At 44.2% G+C, this 24,359-nt stretch overlaps 3 protein-coding genes across 9 annotated transcripts in view; 2 read left to right on the top strand and 1 right to left on the bottom strand.

Moving 5' to 3' along the window:
- The window catches only part of LOC133638306 (myocyte-specific enhancer factor 2C-like), a 42,216-nt gene extending 37,252 nt beyond the window's left edge, over positions 1–4,964 (top strand). For all 5 annotated transcript variants that reach the window (XM_062030779.1, XM_062030780.1, XM_062030777.1 and 2 more), the window contains 3 exons: positions 2,789–2,915; positions 2,987–3,110; positions 3,175–4,964. In XM_062030779.1, the coding sequence (XP_061886763.1) occupies positions 2,789–2,915; positions 2,987–3,110; positions 3,175–3,490 (567 nt within the window). In that variant the 3' untranslated portion in view covers positions 3,491–4,964. The remainder of the gene's footprint in view (positions 1–2,788; positions 2,916–2,986; positions 3,111–3,174) is intronic.
- Positions 4,965–11,025: 6,061 nt separating this feature from the next.
- LOC133638305 (arrestin domain-containing protein 3-like) lies at positions 11,026–17,972 on the bottom strand. Its single transcript, XM_062030775.1, has 8 exons — positions 17,513–17,972; positions 16,317–16,398; positions 16,092–16,239; positions 15,903–16,005; positions 15,519–15,775; positions 15,297–15,450; positions 15,080–15,231; positions 11,026–11,704 (listed from the first exon to the last, which is right to left on the bottom strand). Exons 1-8 carry the CDS (start codon positions 17,790–17,792, stop codon positions 11,627–11,629), a joined length of 1,254 nt encoding a protein of 417 aa, XP_061886759.1. The 5' UTR covers positions 17,793–17,972; the 3' UTR covers positions 11,026–11,626.
- Positions 17,973–19,679: 1,707 nt separating this feature from the next.
- LOC133638304 (multiple C2 and transmembrane domain-containing protein 1-like) overlaps positions 19,680–24,359 on the top strand; it is a 40,413-nt gene continuing 35,733 nt past the window's right edge. For all 3 annotated transcript variants that reach the window (XM_062030774.1, XM_062030772.1, XM_062030773.1), the window contains exon 1: positions 19,680–20,134. In XM_062030774.1, coding sequence (XP_061886758.1) covers positions 19,772–20,134 — 363 coding nt within the window. In that variant the 5' untranslated portion in view covers positions 19,680–19,771. The remainder of the gene's footprint in view (positions 20,135–24,359) is intronic.

Below are 24,359 nucleotides of genomic sequence, written 5' to 3'. Positions count from 1 at the left end.
AAGTCTTTAAAATATTTTCTTGGATTTTCAAATTCTATTTGAGTTTTGTCTCTCTTAGAATTAAAAATGTCAGGCAAAGCGAGACCAGCTTGCTAGTAAATAAATACAATTTAAAAAATAGAGGCAGCTCACTGGTAAGTGCTGCTATTTGAGCTATTTTTAGAACAGGCCAGCGGGCTACTCATCTGGTCCTTACGGGCTACCTGGTGCCCGCGGGCACCGTGTTGGTGATCCCAGATATATAATGTAGGAACCAGAATATTAATAACAGAAAGAAATGTGAATGAGTGTAAATGGGGGGAGGGAGGTTTTCTGGGTTAGTGCATTAATTGTAAGTGTATCTTGTGGTTTTTATGTTGATTTAATAAATAAAAAAAAAAAAAAAACCCAAAAAACCCGATACCGATAATAAAAAAAGCCGATACCGATATTGTCCGATATTAAATTTTTAAAGCATTTATCGGCCGACATCTCTAATAATAATAATAAAGAATATGATAAAATACAAAATTCAAAAAGACAAAAAAAAGGGCTAATTTAAATCACTTTAAAAATGTTCAATAAAATTATCAATTTAAAGGCTTTTGTACTTTTAATTATTTTCCATGATTTAATTGATCATTTAAAACCATTAAAGCCAATTAGAAAAAGTTAGATTTTACTTTCAGAAATCGACATTTATGTAGAAGCTTGGAGCATAATATTGTTTAAAAAAGTGAAGTTAAAGTACCAATGATTGTCACACACACACTAGCTGTGACGAAATTATTCTCTGCATTTGACACATCACCCTTGATCACCCCCGGGGAGGTGAGAGCAGCAGCGGTGGTCACGCCCGGGAATAAATTTTGGTGAATTAACCCCCAATTCCAACCTGTGATGCTGAGTGCCAAGCAGGGAGGTAATGGCTCCCATTTATATAGTCTTTGGTATGACTCGGCCGGGGTTTGAACTCACAACCTACCCATCTCAGGGCGGGCACTCCAACCACTAGGCCACTGAGCAGTTTACAAACATTTCTATGGCTGGTGAGACCTGCTCTTTCCTCCTGCTGCTGATTGGCTGGTTAGTTCATGTCCGCACATATAAAGAGTACAGGATGTCAAGTCTTGACTTGAATGACATGTAAATCAAATAAAGAATGATACGTGGAATTATTGTTTGGAAGATAATTGATCAAAATGAAAACTATGAGTAGTAAGGCTTGAATCTTTGAGCATCGAACGATTTGATTGGATTCTTGGAGGTAACGATTTGGATTCAGAATCGATTCTCAAATCAAAAACTAGATTCAAATCAATACTTTTTGACATTAAGTGCCAATGTAAACTACATTCCTCCATGAAATAGATAACAGCGGTGATACATTTCTATATTACCTGAAAGAAAACTGTTTTTTTTCAAATAAAATTCTACTTAAACATTTATTCAAGTCAAATACAAGTAAAGTGAATGAATTTTGGCCCCCGGGATGATATTTGATTAGTATTAGAAGCGGCCCACAGGCCACAGCCGCCTGCTGCTGTTTTTCACGCACCAATACTCCATCAGTGTTGGTGCTAGGAATTTTCACAATGGGGTCCCATCAAAGTCATAAAAATGGGGTCCCACAGTACATTTTTGGGGTCCTACTTTTTTTGTAAAATGTTTTGAAAACAAATGATAAATGTATGCATTATGCTGTTATATCTCACATTCTATATTGTTTTGGAAAAAGGTTGTCATAAACGTTACTCAATTCATTAAAAAAATAATACAAAAGAAAGTTATAAACATTCATTCACTTTCTTCTTTCCTTCATGGATCTAAACTTTACTGCGGCCGCTATTTTTTCTATATTTGTATTGTTATATTTTACTTTCTGCTCCGCCGCTCCCAGTCTGTGGAACGCTCTCCCTGACCACCTGAGGGCACCACAGACTGTTGATGCTTTTAAAGGAGGCTTAAAAGCCCTTCTTTTTTTAAAAAAAAAAAGCGTTTTTTTTTAGATATATGCATACTAGTTTTAGCTATTTGGCTGTTCTAGTTTTTATTTGTATTTATTTATTATTATATTTTTATTGTTTGTTTTGTTTTTTGATACACTGTAGCACTTTGAGGTTGTTTGCTCAATGTAAAGTGCTTTTTACAAATAAAATCTATTATTATTATTATTATTTTCAGAATGTGTTTTTTCTATTTTTGCCCAAAGTTAGAGAAAGTTGCCTTTATTTTTCAGTTTTAATGCAATGATTTTAAAAAGTCCGGCCTGTGATTTTTCTCCATGCGGCACATGAGCTGCCTAAGTGGATTAAAAAAATAAAAATAAAATAAAAATCTATTTTTTAAATTTTTTTTAATAGATTAAGAATCGTTACAAATAAGAATTTGAATAAGAAAAATTGCTTCTTTTTTTTGACACATCTAATAAATAGCCCAGAAGATCCGTATTTATTTAACCTGTATATGTTAGGTTAAATAATTAAAGTATTTTATTGTTATTTTTGGACACCTTGTATAGCTCGGTTGGTAGAGTGGCCGTGCCAGCAACTTGAGGGTTCCAGGTTCGATCCCCGCTTCCGCCATCCTCGTCACTACCTTTCCCCACCTGCTCCCGGTGCCACCCACACTGCTTTAAATGTCACATTCACTATGTAAAAACGCTTTGAGTCACTAGAGAAAAGTGCTATATAAATATACTTCACTATTGATGGTTGTCATGGTAACCGCTTGCCCGCTGTTAACACAAAAGGGCACCAGCGTGTAGAAGTTGACCAGCGGTTCTATAACAAGTCCTCCCCTCCCACAGAACCAGAGGATCAATCACTCTCAGACGGCGCAGACGCTGACGAGCCCGGCCGTGTCCGTGGCGGCCCAGTCTCTGCCCGGCGGGGGGATGGGCGGGTACCCGTCCTCGCTGTCCTCTTACGGCACAGGTGAGTCGGCTTGAGAGCGCCCGGCGTCGCTTTAGAACCCCGACTGAGCGGCGGCCGCTTCCTCCCTGCAGACTTCTCCCTGGGCGGAGACCTTTCCTCCTTGTCCGCCTTTGGATCTTCCGGTCTGGGATCGGTGAGCAACTGGCAGCAGCAGCAGATCCAGAACCTCCAGCACTCCACGCTGGGACACATGGGGTGAGCAAGGGGGGGGTTCTGGTTCGGTGACAGGATGTTGTCTGACTCTACTTCCTCCTCCTAGGAACTTGTGCCACAACTCCAACCTCAACTTCCTGTCCGTACACCAGAACCTGCACATCAAGTCCGAACCGGCGTCCCCTCCCCGAGACCGCGGCGCCCCCATGTTGGGCACCAGACTAGGAGGCGGGGTCACGATGGCGGGCCACTCCCCCGCCAACAGCGCGTCCAGCTGCGGGAGCTCGTACGACGCCGGCGAGGAGCGTGACGACCATCTCGGCGGCGCCGACAACTTTCTTCTGCGGCCGCCGTCCGGCCAGGAGGACCGCCACAGCCCGTCAGTCAAACGCATGAGGCTGACCGAGGGCTGGGCTACATGATGGGGGTCGGGGAGGGGTTGACGCGGCCGGGAGGGGGCGGGGTTGTTAGCGACGTTACCTTCTAGTGTTATTTTATTCTAATGATCGTATTAATCATGTGCTGAGTGGGCGTGTCTTTGTGTCTGTCATTCAGGCTACTGGTTTCCATGGTGACGCTGGCAACGACACCTTTTTGTGAGTCAAAATGAAGTTGGGGGAAAACAATCAAACCTTTGAAGCTTGGGTAAAAAGATCTAATGCTAATGCTAACTCCAAAGAGAACCCTGAAAAAGCCCCGCCAGTGAAAAAGTGACCTTATAGTAGTAATCATAACAATATTGTTTTGTCATTATCTTATTCAAGCTGCAAGTCATTTTTACTAAACAATTTGAACTCGTGAGAATTTATTTATAAAATGTTGGAGTTAATAAAGCTAAAAAAGACATAATACAAGTTAATGAAGCATAAATAAGACATTTTTTATACAAGATAATAAAGATAAACGTTACTACGGGTTGATAACACTTAGTACAGTTTAATTAATGGTCAATTAGGTGTTAATACAAGTTAAGTTAAAAGAGCTGAGAGAGCATTCAACTTGAATAGAAGCTCATCAAGCATCAGGTCAAAAGGAGAGAGAGAACAGGAAGTGTGAGGGCGGCGACCGGAAGGCGGAAGTTGATGCGGGATGAGGAAGTTGGAAGAAATCCACCTAATGGGAGTGGAAAGAAGAAGAGTGCAATTACGTCATGAGGGGCGGGGTCAGGCAGGGCGTGGGAGCCAATCACAGCAGAGTGTTAGCTGTTAGCGTGCGGCGCGTTAGCATTGGACGACTGCGGGACAGTGACGCTTCAAAACTGTTTTTTTTTTAACGTCCAAAGTTCTGCTGGTGTCAGACTCTCACGGTTGTCATGGTGACGGATTGGGAAGATTCACGACGTTCTTTTGAGAATTCTGCTTTTGGCTGGGGAGAGGGAAGTCCGGGCCTCCCCGCTTAGGCTGCCGCCCCCGCGACCCCACCGCGAAGATGGATGGACGTTTGGACTTTAGTTCAGTGACCGAGGCGGGCCTGTCACCATGGTAACGCGTGTCTGACATCAACCTAGTCGGCTTGTGTTTGTTTGTTTTTTTCCCGTGTGGACACGAGGCTGAGGGGTTGTTTGGACATTTTGAATATTTTGCTAATTAAAATGTATATTTGGAGGCCAAACCCTCAGCCGAGCTCAACAGAACATTTGGAACACCTACACCAGCTCCTCATCACAATGTCGTCGTCTGGAACGCTGCTGTCTTGAAAAAGGGCGGAGCCCACCAAAAAAAAGCAACCTCCAAATGAAATGTATTTTGGAGCAAGAGCTGGTCTTTATGTCGGCTGATCAGAACCTCCAGCTGCTCGCAGGAGGTTCTGATCAGTGAATATGTCGCACACACACATTTATGTTCAAGCATGTGATATTGTTGCTTTTTGGAAGATAAATATGAGATAATTAAATATACAAGCTCTATAACATCTCTCTTTATTTTTTTTATTGAAGATGAAGACTAGTGCAGTTTCACCGAGTGACCACTGGGAGGCGATAAATTGCCGCAGCAATTCCTTTTGTCAACATTTGAGTAATAATATGAACACAGTTCAAATATGTCCTCTTTATTTATAAACCTTTTTAAATGTCAACATTTACAAACAGTAGAGAAATAATAAAGTAAGTACAAAAACAGTAGAAGACAGCGCGAGGGGGTTGTAAATTCAAAGTAACTAAAATAGAATACAAAATATATAAATATATATATAACAAAGTGCAAACCATAGGCTCACTCAATTTCAGTAAATAACTTACATTTTGAACACAGCATCATCGTTTTCACAGCTTTTTGGTTGTTAAAGGTAGAGTGTTTTAACGTAAGAGTTGTCAAAGATGTCCTCTGACGTCACCAAGTTCCTAAATGACACAGGGAGTGGTTGTCACGTGACCAACCCATATATGGTCTTCCCAAAATGGCGGTGTGTCAGGTAAGCTATCTGATTTCCAAAAGCGTATTTTTTTTTCAAACCGCTAAATCTTCCTTTTTAAAAATCCATTTAACAATAGTAATGTTTTAATAGGGTGTCAAATATTACAATTCAACTGTTCTAACTACATTTCTTCAATGAATTCGTAGAAAACAAACTCGGGACAATAGCAAACATGCTAACGATAGCGTACATTTATTACACGATAATGAACAATGTAACATATATGACTTTTCAAACAATAATTAGTCAACTGTTTTATTTTAATTTAAACATGTATTACTGTACTGTAATTTGATAGGACCTATAAAATTACAGCCCTTGTGACTCATTGAAATATGAGTGTGTGTATCTTCTTAGCCCCTGTTTAAACCTCAATGCGTTTTGTAAACACTTTCACATATTTCAGCAGTTTATTGAGTGTTTGGGAGCTTTCAAGGCTACATTGTTTTGGCCAGAACCCTGTTTGTGTGTGTGTGCGTGTGCGTGTGCGTGTGCGTGTGCGTGTGTGTGTGAGTGTGTGTGTGTGTGTGTGTGTGTTCGCAGGCAAACGTCCAACAATCATTTTTACTCAATACTAAAATGAATTATGATTAAAATGATTAATTTATGAATTGAGCGCTACTAAAACCTGTTGTGTTGCTAAGTTTGCACTCAACGAGACATCAAATGCTCTACTTCTTGTTCTAACTTCATTTTTTATCAGCTATAAAGAAGCCAAAACATCCTCTGTGACCTCGTGTGTGTGTGTGTGCGTGTGCGTGTGAGTGTGTGTGTGGGTACGTGTGCGTGTACGTGTGTGTGTCGCCAAATACCATAGACATCTTATAAGTAAACGCAGCATTGGCTGCTGTGACGCGAGAAATTGAGCCGCCATCTTGAAGTGGTGATGAGGAGCCGGCGAGCAGCCTAAACTGACAGTTGACAGGTAGAAAACAAAGAAGGTGTAGCTGTTGCTGAGAGTTTGCATGCTTAAAATGTGTGTCATTAATAAATAAATATTAATAAATAAGTTAATGATGCAGAGTTATATAATATGTTAGCTAACTAGACAATCAGATGGACAGTGGCTATACAGTACTATACATGTCTAAATTTAGTCTAGCTTTCCAACCCAATGTTTATGTAGGATATACGCATGTATATATAACCTAATCATATGGTTTCTTCAATTTAAAAATAGCTGACCGTTTTCTTCCCCCTTCTCTGGGATTATATTCCCAGTTTTGATCTCGGACGTCTGGTCATTTATGGCATATAAGAATATTCTATTACTGTTAAGCAAACTATGAATAATAAAACATGTGTCCTTTATCATAGCTACACGTATGACGAAAAAGCGCGTGAAAATCAGTGGAATTAAGTGAGGTAAGATGAATTAAATGCGCTGACAGTTCATTGCTCCTGCCAAATGAATTGCACTGAGTGGAGCGGATCACCACTCCAAGATGGCGGGCCCCGCGTCTCGTTAGCGCCAGTAGGCAGTAGCGCTCCATGCTGCGTACCCTTAGAAGATGTCTATGAGTAATACTGCGGGGAGTGCTCGCATAAGGACTGTAAACATGCTACCGCATTAGCCATGCTAGTCTGAGTCCATGTTATCGCGACAGAATAAATTAGACCAAATGCTAAATAATTTAAATACACAACACAGCTAGTTGAGTATTAAAAATGTGTTATCTAATCCTCAATTTAGTATATGTAATACAAAAAAAGGTTGTCAATCGTGTAGCATGAGAACCTTGGAATGCTGCAGGCTCGGCTATAACTTCCTGTTTACACACCACCAACCAATCAGACACCTTCTTTGCATTGTATCGCCATCATTGTTTTTTTTAAAGTTCCGGTGGCTTTAATGAAAAAATGAACATATTATTTTTGCTCTTATTGAGTATCCATGAATAGAAACGACTATATCCATCCATCCATTTTCTACCGCGACTATATATTTCATGTAATTAAAAAAATCGTATTTATCTTTTTCATGTTCATTTTAAAGTAGGTATGTGGGCTTGTATTAAGCCTCAGGGAGTTGAACGCCCCTGCCTTACATAGTTCCGGGTCACCCTTGGGCAAGGTGTAGTACCCGAATGCCCCCCCCCATCAGGGTTACGATACCCCCCATGAACTACACTAAAAGAGGATGCGTTACCCGGCCCGGAGGAAGCCCGGGGCCCTCCTCCGGAGCTAGGCCCGGAGGTAGGGCTCGTCAGCGAGCGCCTGGTGGCCGGGCTTGCCACGGAGCCCGGCCGGGCACAGCCCGAAGAAGCTACGTGGACACACCATCTTCTCTGCCACGTGGGCCCACCACCCGCGGTCGGAACCAGTGGGGTCGGGTGCGCTGCCAAGTGGATGGCAGTGAAAGTGGAGGCTCCAGACGGACCAATTCGGGGCAGCAGAGGCTGACTTTCGGGACGTGGAACGTCTCTACGCTGGTGGGGAAGGAGCCTGAGCTGGTGCGAGAGGTGGAGCGCTACCGGTTGGATCTGGTGGGGCTTACCTCTACGCATAGCAAGGGCTCTGAAACCACACTCCTGGACAAGGGATGGACCTTGTTCACTTCTGGAGTTGCTCAGGGCGTGAGGGCACAGGCGGGTGTGGGGATACTCACGAGTCCCCGGCTGAGTGCCTGTACGTTGGAGTTCACCCCAGTGGACAAGAGGGTCGCCTCCCTTCGCCTTAGGGTTGGAGGGGGGAAAACTCTGACTGTTGTTTGTGCATACGCACCAAACAGGAGTTCAGAGTATTCAGCCTTCTTGGATACCTTGCATGGGGTCCTGTATGGGGCACCGGCAGGGGATTCCATAGTCTTGCTGGGGGACTTCAACGCGCACGTGGGCAATGACAGTGATACTTGGACTGGCGTGATTGGGAGGAACGGTCTCCCTGATCTGAACCTGAGTGGTGGATTGGTATTGGACTTCTGTGCTAGTCACGGACTTGCGATAACAAACACCATGTTCAAGCATAAGGATGCTCATAGGTGTACCTGGTACCAGAGCACCCTAGGCCAAAGATCAATGATCGATTTTGTAATCGTATCAGCTGATCTGAGGCCGTATGTTTTGGACACTCGGGTGAAGAGAGGGGCTGAACTGTCAACTGATCACCATCTGGTGGTGAGTTGGGTTAGATGGCGGGGGAAACCTCTGGACAGACCTGGCAAACCCAAGCGTGTAGTGCGGGTGAACTGGGAACGTTTGGAGGAGTCCTCTGTCCGGAAGGACTTCAACTCCCACCTCCGGCGGGACTTCTCTGCCATCCCTGTGGAGGTTGGGGACATTGAACAGGAATGGGCAATGTTCAAAGCCTCTATTGCTAAAGCTGCAGCTGCGAGCTGTGGCCAGAAGGTCTTAGGTGCCTCAAGGGGCGGTAACCCTCGAACACCCTGGTGGACAGTGGTGGTCAGGGAAGCCGTCCGACTGAAGAAGGAGTCCTACCGGGGTATGTTATCCCAGGGGACTCCGGAGGCAGTTGCAAGGTACCGACGGGCCCGAAGGGCAGCGGCCGTGGCTGTGGACGAGGCTAAGCAGAGGGTGTGGGAGCAGTTCGGGGAATCCATGGAGAAGGACTATCGGGCGGCACCAAAGCTGTTCTGGAAGACCATACGGCACCTCAGGAGGGGGAAGCAGGGAACCATCCAAGCTGTGTACGGCAAGGATGGGACTTTGCTGACTTCAAGTGAGGAAGTCGTAGGGCGTTGGAAAGAGCACTTTGAGGAACTCCTGAACCCAAATACATCAGACACACCCTCCCTGATAGGAGCAGGGCCTGAGGATGATGGGGGATCGACGTCGATCTCTCGGGGTGAAGTCACTGAGGTAGTTAGACAACTCCACAGTGGCAAAGCTCCGGGGGTTGACGAGATCCGTCCAGAAATGCTGAAGGCTCTGGGTGTTGATGGGCTGTCTTGGTTGATACGCCTTTTCAACATTGCGTGGAAGTCTGGGACAGTGCCGAGGGAGTGGCAGACTGGGGTGGTGGTTCCCCTTTTCAAAAAGGGGGACCAGAGGGTGTGTGCTAATTACAGGGGTATCACACTACTCAGCCTCCCTGGGAAAGTTTACGCCAAGGTACTGGAAAGGAGGGTCCGGCCGATAGTCGAACCTCAGATTCAAGAGGAGCAATGTGGATTCCGTCCTGGTCGTGGAACAACTGACCAACTCTTTACGCTTGCGGGAATCCTGGAGAGGGCCTGGGAGTATGCCTATCCAGTCTACATGTGTTTTGTGGATTTGGAGAAGGCGTATGACCGCGTCCCTCGGGAGATCTTGTGGGAGGTGCTGAGGGAGTACGGAGTGAGGGGAACCCTGCTGAGGGCCATCCAATCTCTGTACAACCAAAGCGAGAGTTGTGTCCGGGTGCTTGGATGTAAGTCGGATCCGTTTCCAGTGGGGGTTGGTCTCCGCCAGGGCTGCGCTCTGTCACCTATCCTGTTTGTGATTTTCATGGACAGGATTTCTAGGCGGAGTCGTGGCCATGGCGGAGAGGGTATACGTCTCGGGGGGCTAAAGGTTGCGTCACTGCTGTTTGCAGATGATGTGGTCCTGATGGCACCTTCGGTTCGTGACCTTCAGCTCTCACTGGATCGGTTCGCAGCCGAGTGTTCAGCGGCTGGAATGAGGATCAGCATCTCCAAATCTGAGGCCATGGTTCTCAGCAGGAAACCGATGGTTTGTACAGTCCGGGTAGGGGACAGGACTCTGTCCCAGGTGGAGGAGTTTAAGTATCTCTGGGTCTTGTTCACGAGTGAGGGAAAGATGGAGAAGGAAATCAGCCGGAGAATCGGAGCAGCTGGGGCAGTATTGCAGTCTCTCTGCCGCACTGTTGTGACGAAACGGGAGCTGAGTCAGAAGGCAAAGCTCTCGGTCTACCGAGCTATCTACATTCCTACTCTCACCTATGGTCATGAAGTGTGGGTAATGACCGAAAGAATAAGATCGCGGATACAAGCGGCCGAAATGAGTTTCCTCAGAAGGGTGGCTGGCATCTCCCTTAGAGATAGGGTGAGAAGTGCAGTCACCCGAGAGAGACTCGGAGTAGAGCCGCTGCTCCTTCGCTTGGAAAGGAGCCAGCTTAGGTGGTTCGGGCATCTCGTGCGGATGCCTCACGAGCGTCTCCCTAGGGAGGTCCTCGTTGCACGTCCCACTGGGAGGAGGCCCCCCGGCAGGCCAAGGACCAGATGGGGGGATTACATCTCCTCTCTGGCCTGGGAACGCTTCGGGATTCCCCAGGAGGAAGTCGCAAATGTTGCTCTGGAGAGGGAAGTCTGGGGGTCTTTGCTGGAGCTGCTGTCCCCGCGACCCGATTCCGGATAAGCGGTTGAAGATGGATGGATGGATGGATGTTCATTTTAAAGTTCATGTGTGGCTTATTTTCATTTTTTAATTACAATTTTTTTTATCATAGTGCTTGTTCAAACTAGCCAAAAATAATATTTAATTAAAAGGACAACATATGTTGCAAACAGAAATACTAAAGTACAAACTTAAAAAAAAAGTAAGTCATTTTACTTTTTGAATAAAAATAGACAAGATTTGATAAAATAAACTTTTATTTTTTTATCAAAAGTCGATCATGACAGCAAGAAGATGATCACACAATAATATTATAACAATAATAAAAACAATAGAAAGAAGAATGCAGAGAAATGGAAGAGATGCAAAAGTTGTGCTAAAAAGACGTGAGATATAAAATATTGCACTTTTAGTAGGAAGTTTCTCAAATTCTTGTGTAAACATTTTCACTTTGGATGTTCAACTTTTTTTTTCTTTTTTTTTAAATATTCAGCGGTGAGTAGACAACAGGCGACTTGTGGTTCTTTCAGTTGGTCGTTTGTGCTTTAGCACACACACACGCACACACACACACATACATTCATACAGTTTAAGTGCATCGGGTGATGTCATCATTTATTTCTTCCACGTGACCTTCGTAGTCCAGGACACAGCTACTACAACGTGCATGTGCAGTCGTTTAGTTGTCCCGTCCTCGCCATCAGTTAACATTAATGGAGCGGTCATCCAATCCTGGATCATCAGGTGGTGTTTAGGGCGTGGGGGTCTGTAGTTTCCAGAAGAGACTGGTGCTGATGTTTGATCACGTGGCAAGTTCTCCGTGCACAGCTGACACTGTCTCTTCCCTCCTCAGCGGGACGGGCATGTTTCCAGTGTCGTGGCCTCCTGGACGCAGCACGCCCCAGCCGGGTCAGGATACGGGTCTACCTGAGGGAGGTACCAAAAAAAAAAAAAATGGATGCAAAAAAGTTCTGCTGACGTTTGAATCGAGTGCAGTTCTTTGGCAATCTCATGTGGGATTTCATGTAAATGCTAACACTAGCACGTTAGCATGAGCAATAATAGCACAATTACAACAAGCAAGCAGATGTACTTACTAAACGTATTGCAGTAATGACTGCCTGTTCCTTAAATATTGTCCTAACCACTGCATAAAGGAGGCCAGCCGTGCAAACCTCACGTCCCACTGCCTTTAGAGCAGTGCTAGACTATGAGCTGACATTTCAATGGCACCTTCTATCTTAAGTATTGCAGTAATGGTAATTGTTCCATGTTGTAACAAGTTTGTGTTTTATGCGCTTTTCTACTTCCTGGTGCCACTAAAATAAAAAAAAATAAAAATGTTTTTGTTTTACTTCAAAGTTTAAAAGGCATGAATGCCAATATTTGTGCCAGTACTACTATAACTTTAAACTACAGTACTATTACTAGAACTTGAACATTAACTACTGCTATAACAGTGGCCTAGTGGTTAGAGTGTCCGCCCTGAGATGGGTAGGTTGTGAGTTCAAACCCCGGCCGGGTCATACCAAAGACTATAAACAAATGGGAGCCATTACCTCCCTGCTTGGCACTCAGCATCAAGGGTTGGAATTGGGGGTTAAATCACCAAAAATGATTCCCGGGCGCGGCTACGCTGCTGCCCACTGCTCCCCTCACCTCCCAGGGGGTGATCAAGGGGATGGGTCAAATGCAGAGGACACATTTCACCACACCTAGTGTGTGTGTGTGTGACAATCATTGGTACTTTAACTTAACTAATACTAAAATAACTAACTTGCAACTACAACAACTGTAACAATAAACTACTATGACTGTAACTGTCACTTTTAAACGACTACTATAATTCTATCTTTAAATTACTATTATTAGAACTTGAACATCATTAAACTACCACTACTGTACTGCTATTTTTATTTTAACGTCAAACTACTATTACTATTATAACATCAAACTACCTCTTCTATAACTAACTTCAAACTACTACCACTATAACCTTAACATTAAACTACTATGACTATAACTACTACTACTTTGACTTGAAAATTAAACTACTACTACTTTAATTTGAACTTCAAACCACTACTACCACAACTTTAAACTACTACTACTACTTTAACATTAAATGATAAAAAACATTAAATGACTACTACTGTACAGTACCTTTAACAATAACTTAGTACTAATACTTTAACATTATACTACTTCTACTATGACTGACTACGACTTAGAATTAAACTAGTATAATTAAACTACTATTACTATTATTAACATTAAACTAGTACTACTACTACTTTAAAATTAATCTACTGCTACTATGACTAACATTAAACTACTACTACTGTAACTTTAACACTAAACTCCTACTACTATAACAACAATAAACTACTATAACTTTAACATTGAAGTACTACTATGAGATACTACTACTACTTTAACATTAAACTGCTAATTACTACTGTTACTACTGTAACTAACATTAAAAAACTACTACTATAACTTACTACTACTTCACATCAACTACTACTACTGTAACTTCAACATTAAACTACTACTACTATAACAACAATAAACTACTATAACTTTAACATTGAACTAGTACTACATTGAGATACTACTACTACTTTAACATTAAACTGCTAACTACTACGACTGTAACTTTAGCATAAAAAACTACTACTATAACTTACTACTACTGTAACTTCGACAATAAACTACTACTACTATAACAACAATAAACTACTATAACTTTAACTTTGAACTAGTACTACATTGAGATATTACTACTACTTTAACATTAAACTGCTAACTATTACGACTGTAACTTTAGCATAAAAAACTACTACTATAACTTACTACTACTGTAACTTCAACAACAAACTACTACTACTATAACAACAATAAACTACTATATCTTTAACATTGAGCTAGTACTACTTTGAGATACTACTACTTTAACATTAAACTGCTAACTACCACGACTGTAACTTTAACATAAAAAAACTACTACTATAACTTACTATTACTGTAGCTTCAACAATAAACTACTACTACTATAACAACAATAAATTACTATAACTTTAACATTGAACTAGTACTACTATGAGATACTACTACTACTTTAACATTAAACTGCTAACTACCACGACTGTAACTTTAACATAAAAAAACATTACTGTAACTTACTACTACTTCACATCAACTACTACTACTGTAACTTCAACATTAAACTACTACTACTATAACAACAATAAACTACTATAACTTTTAACATTGAAGTAGTACTATTATGATATACTACTACTACTACTTTAACATTAAACTGCTAACTACTACTAGTGTAACGTTTAACATAAAAAACTACTACTATAACTTAATACTACACATCAACTACTACTACTGTAACTTCAACTTTAAACTACTGCTACTATAACAACAATAAACTACTTTAACTTTAACATTGAACTAGTACTACTATGAGATACGACTACTACTACTTTAACATTAAGTTGCTAACTAATACTACTGTAACTTTAACATAAAAACTACTACTATAACTTACTACTACTTCACATCAACTACTACTACTGTAACTTCAACATTAAACTACTACTACTATAACAACAATAAACTATAACATTGAACTATGAGATACTACTACTACTATAACATTAAACTGCTAACTACTACTTGTGTAACTTTTAACACCAAAACTACTATTATAACTTACTACTACTACTTCACATCAACTACTGTAACTGTAACTTTAAACTACACAGTACTACTACTTAACATTAAACGTCACCTTTACTATTACTCTAGTAATACAAGTAACTATTGCAGGACTATAGGGCTGCAACAACTAATCGATTATAAAAATAGTTGCCGATTAATTTAGTCATCGATTCGTTGGATCTATGTTATGCGCATGCGCAGAGGCTTTAAAAAAAAAATAAAAAAAATAAATAATAATAATTATTTAAAAAAATATATATATATATATATTTTTTTTTTTTAAATTAAAAAAAAAAAAAAAATTATTTATAAACTGCAACATTTACAAACAGCTGAGAAACAATAATCAAAATAAGTATGGTGCCATTATGCTGTTTTTAAAAAATAAAATACTGGAAAGAATAGAAATGTAGTTTGTCTCTTTTATCCGATTATTAATCGATTAATCGAAGTAATAATCGACAGATTAATCGATTATCAAATTAATCGTTAGTTGCAGCCCTACAGGACTATGCAAATATCCCTGATGTAAGAGGAGGAGGAGTGATGTCACATGACAGGAAGTACCTCAGAGTAGAGTGGGGGGGGCAGGTATCTGAACTCGCTGATGTAGGTGAGCAAAGAGGTGGCCTCGTGTACGTGATGATGCTCCTCGCTGCCGCGCAGGCAGTGGCGCCGGTGCGCCTCAGAGAAGGCCAAGTCGTTGTAGCTCGGGGGCGCTAGAAACACAGGCGGCCAATTAGAGAGGAGGGCGGCGACATGACAAGGGGCGGCCACGCCTTACCTTCGGGACGCACGGCGACTCCCACCCAGCTGGACGCGCTGCCGTGGCTGCTGACGCTGGACGTGCGTGAGCTGGCGGCGTGCAGCGGGATGGTCCCGATCACCAGCGGCAAGGACAGGGACAGGTTGAGACCCCCTGGGACGTCCACGTACACCTGGGCGGCACACAGGTGGCGGTCTCAGCCAAGGGAAGCGTGAAAGGGCGAGGAAATGTCCGACTCACCACGAGGGCGTACTCCACCCGTATGATGGGACAGTCCAGGATGGACGGGGACACGGGGGGGATCTTCAGCAGCTTGCCCTCCCAGCTTTGACTCCTTCCCTGCGCCAAGGGCTCGCCGCGCAGGTTGGACACCAGCTGCTGGATCTCTTTGCCCTTGCCCTTGGCGAAGAACGTCTGCGTCTGGTAGAGCGCCGCCTTGGGCACCACCACGCGCGACGAGCAGTTCTCCACCTCCGCGAAGATTTGGATGGAGTCGCCTTGGAGAAAGGGGAGAAGAGATCAGTCTGTCGGACTGAGAGAGAGAGAGGACGTGAGTGAGCGGGGTGAGGGGGACGAGGGTCGCCGTGTGGCGCGCGGGGGGGGGGGGGGGGGGGCGGAGCTCACCTGGCGTGTAGCCTTTACGGGCGATCTTGGCGCTCAGCGAGATGGGACCTGAGGCGCAGAACCAGCAGCACAGCGTCTTCTCCTTGCTACCCGCCTGAGGAGCCTGATGACGGTTACCACGGTGACCATGCAGCGACCACACCCGTTACTGCAATGATGGGAGGAGGGTGGGGGGGGGGCGGAGCCTACCAGCAGCAGCGGCGTGTTGATGTCGATGTGCTCGAAGACGATGAACTCCTTCTTGGTCTTCACCGGGAGCATCCAAGGACGCTGGAGCTGGGCTTTGACCCAGTACCTCACGCTGCCGTGCTTGCCCTCGAACGACGTCGCCAACGCCCTGGCGAGCACACGCCGGCGCACGTTTACGCCGCGTCCGCGCGTGACTTTGTCAAGCGTGTGTGTGTGTGCACTCACATCTGCGGCAGGTGGAAGCTGAAGGCGAACTCGTGCAGGCCGGCGCGAAGCAGCGTGGAGGCGTCGTCCACGGCGTCCTCGTCTGGCAACACAAAGTCACGTGACCTGTCAATTAGTCTGGCAACACAGTCACGCGATGTGTCAATCACACGTTTCATTTGTATTTACTTGCATATAATATTCATCAGAAAAAATATTATGCCTAAATAGATAGTATATAGTAATATATAGTAGCTTTAATAGCAGTACTTAGTAGTTGTAAAAGTATGAGTATATAGTTAAAGTATTGAAAAAGTCGCCTGACACAGGATCAAGTATATAAATATGGAAATAGTCAAGTAGCAGCAACAGGAAGTCGGGGGTGTCACGCGCCTCGTCGCGCTGTCAAAAACAGCCTCTGCGCGTGCGCGCGCGCGCGTGCGTGAGCCAGCCAAGTCGCCGGCAGCGAGCAGCGCAGACCGGTCAGAACCAGCCTGAGCAGCCTCCTCCCGGCCGGATGACTCCGCCGCCCCATTGGAGGAGAGCGACGTAGCGGGCGAGAACTCCCGCCGCCATTGGTGCGCGGCCGCCTTAGTCCCGCCCACTTCTCTCTACTGCCATGCGGGCGCGCACTCGTTGACACACACAAAAAAAAAGAAAAGTTGACGTCACGTGATGACACCCAAACATTTGTATATGAAAGCAACAGACATGAAGACTTTCACAATAAAAGTCTACTTGTGTATAAAAGAGGCAATTGTTGTATTTTGTTAGCTTGGCTGGCAAGAGGATGCTGAGTGGTGTCACCTTCCTGATGGTGCTGATGATAACAACTTTAAAAACAAACATGACGTCACATTTTCCTCGGAGCCCCCATAACAAACAGCTTAGTCGGCAAAACGAGGAAGTGGACATGATGGAGAATGAGGGACACTAACACGAACCATCGTGTCCTTCGTGGCCTTTAATAAACACACACGCACACTCCCCCTGCAGTGTGTGTGTGTGCGTGTGCGTGTGTGAACAGGTTTGAACCGCTTCTAGCAAACAAAAGGGAGTTGTCCTCTCCCCTTCATCTCATCACTTTTCTTGTTTGTGTCGTTTAAAAAGTCCAAATCATGTCAGCCTGAGTGGTTCCGAACATTTTGGACCTCATCTCAAAAGTGTGTGCAACTTTGCTGAAAGTGACTCGCGAGGTTCGGTCCCGGGTGGCTCACCTCTGTCCTCGCCGATGAGACAGTCCCGGTGCTGCAGGTACTCCACCTCCTCGGTGTAGTTCTGCGTGTAGGCGGTGTTGGCCCCGGCGTTCCGGGACTCGGTCCAGCGGACCTTGGCGACCCCCCGCGCGGTCACGTCCAGACTCCTGACACGAACATCCCCGGTGACGTCCACCAGAACCCGCCCCGACACCATCTCCCCGCCGGAGAACACTGGCAGGTTGCTCTCGTTCAGGGTGTCGAAGCACACGGCCAGAGCCCGAACTTTACCCAGAACCATGACGGCGGTGGAAGGTGATGGAAGAAGTCCTCGGAGGGCAAGAGCACCCGCCCCAGAGGGCCTAAGTCCCGGTGGCCCTGGCGGAGCCGGCCCGGCGTCGGTGCTGGCTCATCTGGTTGGACCCCCTCAGCTGATAACGGCTCGGTTCGGCTCGCCTCCGCTCGGCTTGTGCGTGCGAGTGCTCGCGTGAAAGCGCAGGGTGCGCTCTTAAAGGCGGCGTGCACGCGCCAAAAAAATTAAAAAAAAAAAAAAAAAAAAAAACCCACTCGGCGTGTGCGCGCACACGCGAGCTGCTCGCACGAGAAGCACGGGCCCTCTCTTTCACGCGCACGCACAAACGCACCGCGCGCAACAGCGCGAGTGATCATAACAGAGGGGACGCGATTGTGACGTCACTCACTAAAGGCGACCACGAAGTCGTCGTGGCGGCGCCGCTCAAAGGCAACCCGGAAGTGGACACTTCATTAGGCACACACGACTTTCCAGCGACAAATGATTAGGAACAGCTGTTTTAAAAACGTACCCTGAACTTAGCAGACATTTCTGGGTCTTCAACCATAAAATTGCACATTTAATCAACTATGATGTATTTTATTGAAATCATCTTGTGTTGTTTTACTGCTGTTGACTTTTTCTGCCACTAAGAGGCGTCCTATCACTAATAACAACAGCAGTACCATTACATGTGTGTGTATATATATGTATGTGTATATATGTATACATACATATACATTTGTATATATAAGGACCCATCCTGTCCCCTGTGTACAACCCCAGCAACACTCAAGCACATAATGGTTGGCTGTAGAACCAGCCTCACTCAAGGCAGATATACGTGGAGACATAACCAGGTCCTCAGATGTCTAGCTGACAAACTTGAGTGCAGGAGGATATCCATCAACGCCCAACCCATCAACAACCAGGATGTGTGCCGACAACTACCAGCGTTTGTTCGGGAGGGGGAAAAGCTGAAGACAAGACCGTCAAATCCTGATCTAAGCCCATTGAATGCAGCCAGGGACTGGCAGATGCGAGTCGACTTAGATCAGAGGCTAATTTTCCCCCCGGCGATCGCAACGACCACCCTGCGTCCAGACCTCGTCCTATGGTCTGAAACCTGCCATATTGTCTATATCATTGAACTGACAGTTCCGTGGGAGGATGCCATCGAAGAAGCGTATGAACGCAAGAAGCTGCGGTACTCCAACCTTGCAGCTGAGGCACAGGACAGAGGCTGGAGGGTAAGGGTGCGCCCAGTGGAGGTGGGCTGTAGGGGCTTTGTAGCTAGCACAACAGCAAAGCTCCTTAGGGAGGTTGGAGTCAGGGGGCAGGCTCACAGACAGGCCATTAAAGAGCTGGCCAGCACAGCAGAGAGGACGAGCCATTGGTTGTGGTTGAGGAGGAGTGACACCAGCTGGGCTGCTAAGGCTAACACCTAATGGGACACACACACCCAGGGATTTGATCACCCTGGGGTGGGCCCTTCCTCAGCAGAGGGTGTCTTGTGGTAAGCCGGGCCGATACACCCCGTGACGCTGGGGCACACAACTGAAGATGTGTCCCAATGGTGGAAAAGCCTCCCAGCAGTGTCACCTAGCCTCACTTAGGTATGCGGTCAGGTGCAAGCCTGGCTCAGGGAGGAGGACGCCCCTGCCATGCAGAGTCCCCAGGGATTGTACCAACTAGTCCTTTCAACAAATTTAAAAAAAATATGTATATGTATACATATAAATGTGTGTATATATATGTATATGTATGTGTATATATATGTATATATATGTATATTTACATATATATATATTTGTATATATATGTGTATATATACATATATACACACCTTCAGGCTGTCTCGCAGCTCTGCTTGTGAGGAAAGGGGGCGGGGCTTGAGGAGCGAGTCAACATGCTGGCGGTGTGACTTGTGATCTGCGGGAAGACGCACACGCACACGCACACGCACACGAACACCCACAGGCTGCAGGATGGAGCGAGGTGACCGCGAGAGCACCTGGAACTTTCTGTCCCGAAACAAAGCGTCGAGCGGCAAAGACGACAAGCCGCGCAGCAGCTGGATGTTCCGCAGGATCGCGCGGAAGGAACCCGCCGTCTTGGACCGGGTCATCTCCATCTCGCAGCCCGACCTCGTCTACTCCTCACGCCGCGACGAGGAGCCCCAAGAGCGCCCCAAGAGCGGCGGCGCCGACAAGTCTGCCGTGGCCCACTTGGTCCTGTCCCATCACAAGAGCTCCTCTCTCGGTTCTGCTGGCCTTGAGGGACTGAAGGGATCACCGGGAGGAGGAGAGGAGGCGACGACAACAACTGGAGAACAGCTGGATGGAGCTGCGGTAACACACACACACACACACACACACACACACACTTACAGGTCTTTAACGGGGGCAGAGCTACTGCAGGGGGGGTCGTAATTTTTTTTAAAAAATTTTTAATATATGTATATTTTTATAAATGGTAAATGGGTTATACTTGTATAGAGCTTTTCTACCTTCAAGGTACTCAAAGCGCTTTGACACTATTTCCACATTCACCCATTCACACACTGATGGCGGGAGCTGCCATGCAAGGCCCTAACCACTAACCATCAGGAGCAAGGGTGAAGTGTCTTGCTCAATGACACGACGGACTCGGTTGGTAAAAGCTGGGTAACCAGGAACCCTCAGGTTGCTGGCACGGCCCACTCTCCCAACCGCGCCACGCCCTCCACCAAACATTTTATACAAATTTAAACTTCTTTAAAATATATATCAGAGGCGAGCTGCATTTTTAAAATGTTGCCTATCGTTCACAATCTTAATGTAGACAAGAACAAATGTTTCTCTTTTTTTTTATGCATTCTAACTCAAAAATAAACACTAGCAAAAGTCAGCTAACAATATAGGTGATGGAATTCGCTCTATTTCACCTATAAAGCTTTCTAAAAAAAAACAACTCCCAGGCGATGCAGCAGCTCACACACTCAGTGTGTCAATAGCTGCTAAGCTAGTGAGCTCTCTGTGATCATTAAAGCAAATAACACACTCATTTTTTCAGTGCTAACCATTTTTAATTAAAACAAGTATGGTGACATGTACACTACCGTTCAAAAGTTTGGGGTCACATTGAAATGTCCTTATTTTTCAATGAAGATAACTTTAAACTAGTCTTAACTTTAAAGAAATACACTCTATACATTGCTAATGTGCTAAATGACTATTCTAGCTGCAAATGTCTGCTTTTTGGTGCAATATCTACATAGGTGTATAGAGGCCCATTTCCAGCAACTATCACTCCAGTGTTCTAATGGTACAAAGTGTTTGCTCATTGGCTCAGAAGGCTAATTGATGATTAGAAAACCCTTGTGCAATCATGTTCACACATCTGAAAACACTTTAGCTCGTTGCAGAAGCTACAAAACTGACCTTCCTTTGAGCAGATTGAGTTTCTGGAGCATCACATTTGTGGGGTCAATTAAACGCTCAAAATGGCCGGAAAAAGAGAACTTTCATCTGAAACTCGACAGTCTATTCTTGTTCTTAGAAATGAAGGCTATTCCACAAAATTGTTTGGGTGACCCCAAACTTTTGAACGGTAGTGTATATTGATTTGTATACATTATATCAAACATGTAAGTAACAGGAACACAACACAGAAAATGACCTTAACTTAAATAAATCTACATATAAAATATAACATGAAATATGCAAATATCATTTACAAAAAAGGAAAATATTTAATGTCAATTTTATAAATATGATCAATATTTACAAAATATAAAAATATGACCACTTTTGGACAAAACTTGGTATCTTTTAAACACTTTATGAATGTTCCAGCGTTGCAAATTTAAAGGGGATTCGAACGTGTGGTTCAGGACAAACCACAATTGTTACTGTGTTTAAATATGTCAACATTTCTATGCTTACATTCTAAAAGTTTATATATTCATATTTTGTGCAATATTTTTTACATCGATACACTTATGTATGCTTTTTTTTGTTGCAATTTTCCATGCGTAAACACATCTGTTGATTGCTGATTACCGTAATTTCCGGACTATAAGCCGCACCTGACTATAAGCCGCACCAGCTAAATTTAGGGGAAAATACAGATTGCTCCATATATAAGCCGCACCCGACTATAAGCCGCTGGGTTTTGATGTGTAATTAAAGTACCAATGATTGTTATGGGTTATGGGTCCCATTTTTATAGTCTTTGGTATGACTCGGCTGGGATTTGAACTCCAACCTATTAGCGTAGTATATAGGGGTTCCTGCTACCACGGAGGGGATTGTCGGGACAGAGATGATTGTTTGGGAACGCAAAGCGTCCCATTTATTAACAATAAATCTTTCAATCGTTCAATCAAACTTTCACATCTTTGACATGGCGAACAGCATTCGTGCAGAGTACAAATAATACAACGGTGCAAAGTAATACAAAGTGCTCGCCTGTACGTTATCAAAATAACCAGCCTACCGGTATATGAAAAGTCAGTCTTTAATCATTGTGTCATCGTCTTCCTCCTGCGTACTAAAACCACCGAAATCCTCTTCGTCTGTGTCGGAGAAGAACAGGCCGTAAATAAGCCGCACCCTTGTATAAGCCGCAGGGACCAGAACGAGGGGAAAAAGTAGCGGCTTATAGTCCGGAAATCACGGTACTTGTGCAATAGAGTAATGTGCAACACTACCAGCACTTTAACTGAAATGTGCAACAATTTAGCTCACTTCCACTTCAGCACTATAGCACTTCTGTCTTATGCCCTTTATCTACTTTGGTACTTTATTCTTGAACTGTCCTGAGCTGATGTCATGCAACAACCTGCTCTTTTATATGGGTCTCCATTTGATTGTGTGGGTATTATAATATACGAGTCTGTTTATGTCTGATGTCGCTGCTGTCTTAGTATTTCTGTACATATTTTATGAACCTTGCTGTATATGCCAGCAACCTGTCAGGACCTGCAGATGGAGATTCTTTGGCTCCAGTCTAGCACATTTACATTTTTATGTGTTCATTAATGTGCATTGTCCCATGTTACAAACAACAATATAATAGTAGTACGAATACCACAATGTACACACATAAAATACATGTAGATTATTAAATAGATTAAAAAATGTGACCATTATGTTTCTATTTGAACACACGTCCAACCTTCTGTTGCATTCATTAGGTGAATGCAGACTTGGCCATGGTTTCTTCATCTTTGTCCTCCTCGTAAACTTGAGGTGAAGTTGATGGCACTGTAGGAAAACTCGGAATTAATTTACTAAGCACATGTTGCATGCATAGAGTGCAATAGATGAGCTCTTGTTACATAGAGTGCATCCGGAAAGTATTTACAGTGCTTCTCTTTTTTCACACTTTATTATGTTTCAGCCTTATTCCAAAATGGAATAAAGTATTCCCTTACAATTCTATCGACAATACCCTATAATGACAACGTGAAAAGGTTTATTGAATAAATCACATGTACATTTGTATTCACAGCCTTCGCTCAATACTTTGTTGATGCACCTTTGGCATAAATTACAGCCTCAAGTCTTTTTGAATATGATGCCACAAACTTGGCACACCTATCTTTGGGCAGTTTGGCTTTTTTCCTATTTGCAGCACATATTGAGAAGGAAATAGGCACTGACACTACACATATCCACATAGGTTTGATTTGTCCAAAATATATTTTGCCCTGTCAGTTGGATGACACATCAATATACAGGCTAACGGGCATATAATTCCCCCGTTACACTATATGTCGATGGGCTAGCATGCTAAGCATTACACTAGGACAGGGGTCGGCAACCTTTACCACTCAAAGAGCCATTTTGGAAAGTTTCACAAATTAAAGAAAACAATGGGAGCCACAAAAAAATTTTGAAAATTTAAAATGAAAAACACCGCATACAAAGCTTAAATTGCTTTGCGCTATGTTAACCAGGGGTCTCAGACACATGCACCGGCACGCATCTTAATAAGGAAATATAATGTTAGTGCGGCCCGCAACTTTTAATTGAATGGCGCTTGATAGCGTCTTTCTTGCCAACCCTCTCAATTTTCCGAGAGACTCCCAAATTTCAGGACGTGCTGGCACTGCTTTTAGCGCCCTCTACAGCCTGCCCAAACTGCGTACCTGCTTGGCCACATGTTGAATGTAGCTTTTGCTTGATCACGTAAGTGCCAGCAAGGCATACTTGTTCAACAGCCACACAGCTTACACTGACGGTAGTCGTACAAAAACAACTTTAACACTGTTACGTTACAAATATGCGCCACACTTTGAACCCACACCAAAACAGAATGACAAACACATTTCTGGAGAACATCTGCACTGTAACACAACATAAACACAACACAACAAATACCCAGAATCCCATGCAGCACTAACTCTTCCGCTCAACCGACGCACGGAGAGGGGGGGGGGTTTGGTGGTAGCGGGGGTGTATAATGTAGACCGGAAGAGTTAGGGCTGCATGGGATTCTGGGTATTTGTTGTGTTGTGTTACGGTGCGGATGTTCTCCAGAAATGTTTTTGTCATTCTTTTTTGGTGTGGGTTCACAGTGTGGCGCATA

The sequence above is a fragment of the Entelurus aequoreus genome, linkage group LG21 (genome assembly GCF_033978785.1).
Source record: "Entelurus aequoreus isolate RoL-2023_Sb linkage group LG21, RoL_Eaeq_v1.1, whole genome shotgun sequence".
Taxonomy (NCBI): domain Eukaryota; kingdom Metazoa; phylum Chordata; class Actinopteri; order Syngnathiformes; family Syngnathidae; genus Entelurus; species Entelurus aequoreus.
Note: the sequence above shows the minus strand (reverse complement) of the source record. Positions and strands in the feature narration are given on the sequence as shown.

Bases quoted from the DNA above. Each gene is read 5' to 3' on its own strand.
- LOC133638305 (XM_062030775.1), bottom strand. From the start codon at position 17,792: ATGGTTCTGGGTAAAGTTCGGGCTCTGGCCGTGTGCTTCGACACCCTG. The intron at 16,006-16,091 runs GTAGGCTCCGCC...AACCGTCATCAG, and splicing joins TCAACACGCCGCTGCTGCTG to GCTCCTCAGGCGGGTAGCAA. The intron at 15,232-15,296 runs GTAAGGCGTGGC...CTGTGTTTCTAG, and splicing joins AGTCGCCGTGCGTCCCGAAG to CGCCCCCGAGCTACAACGAC.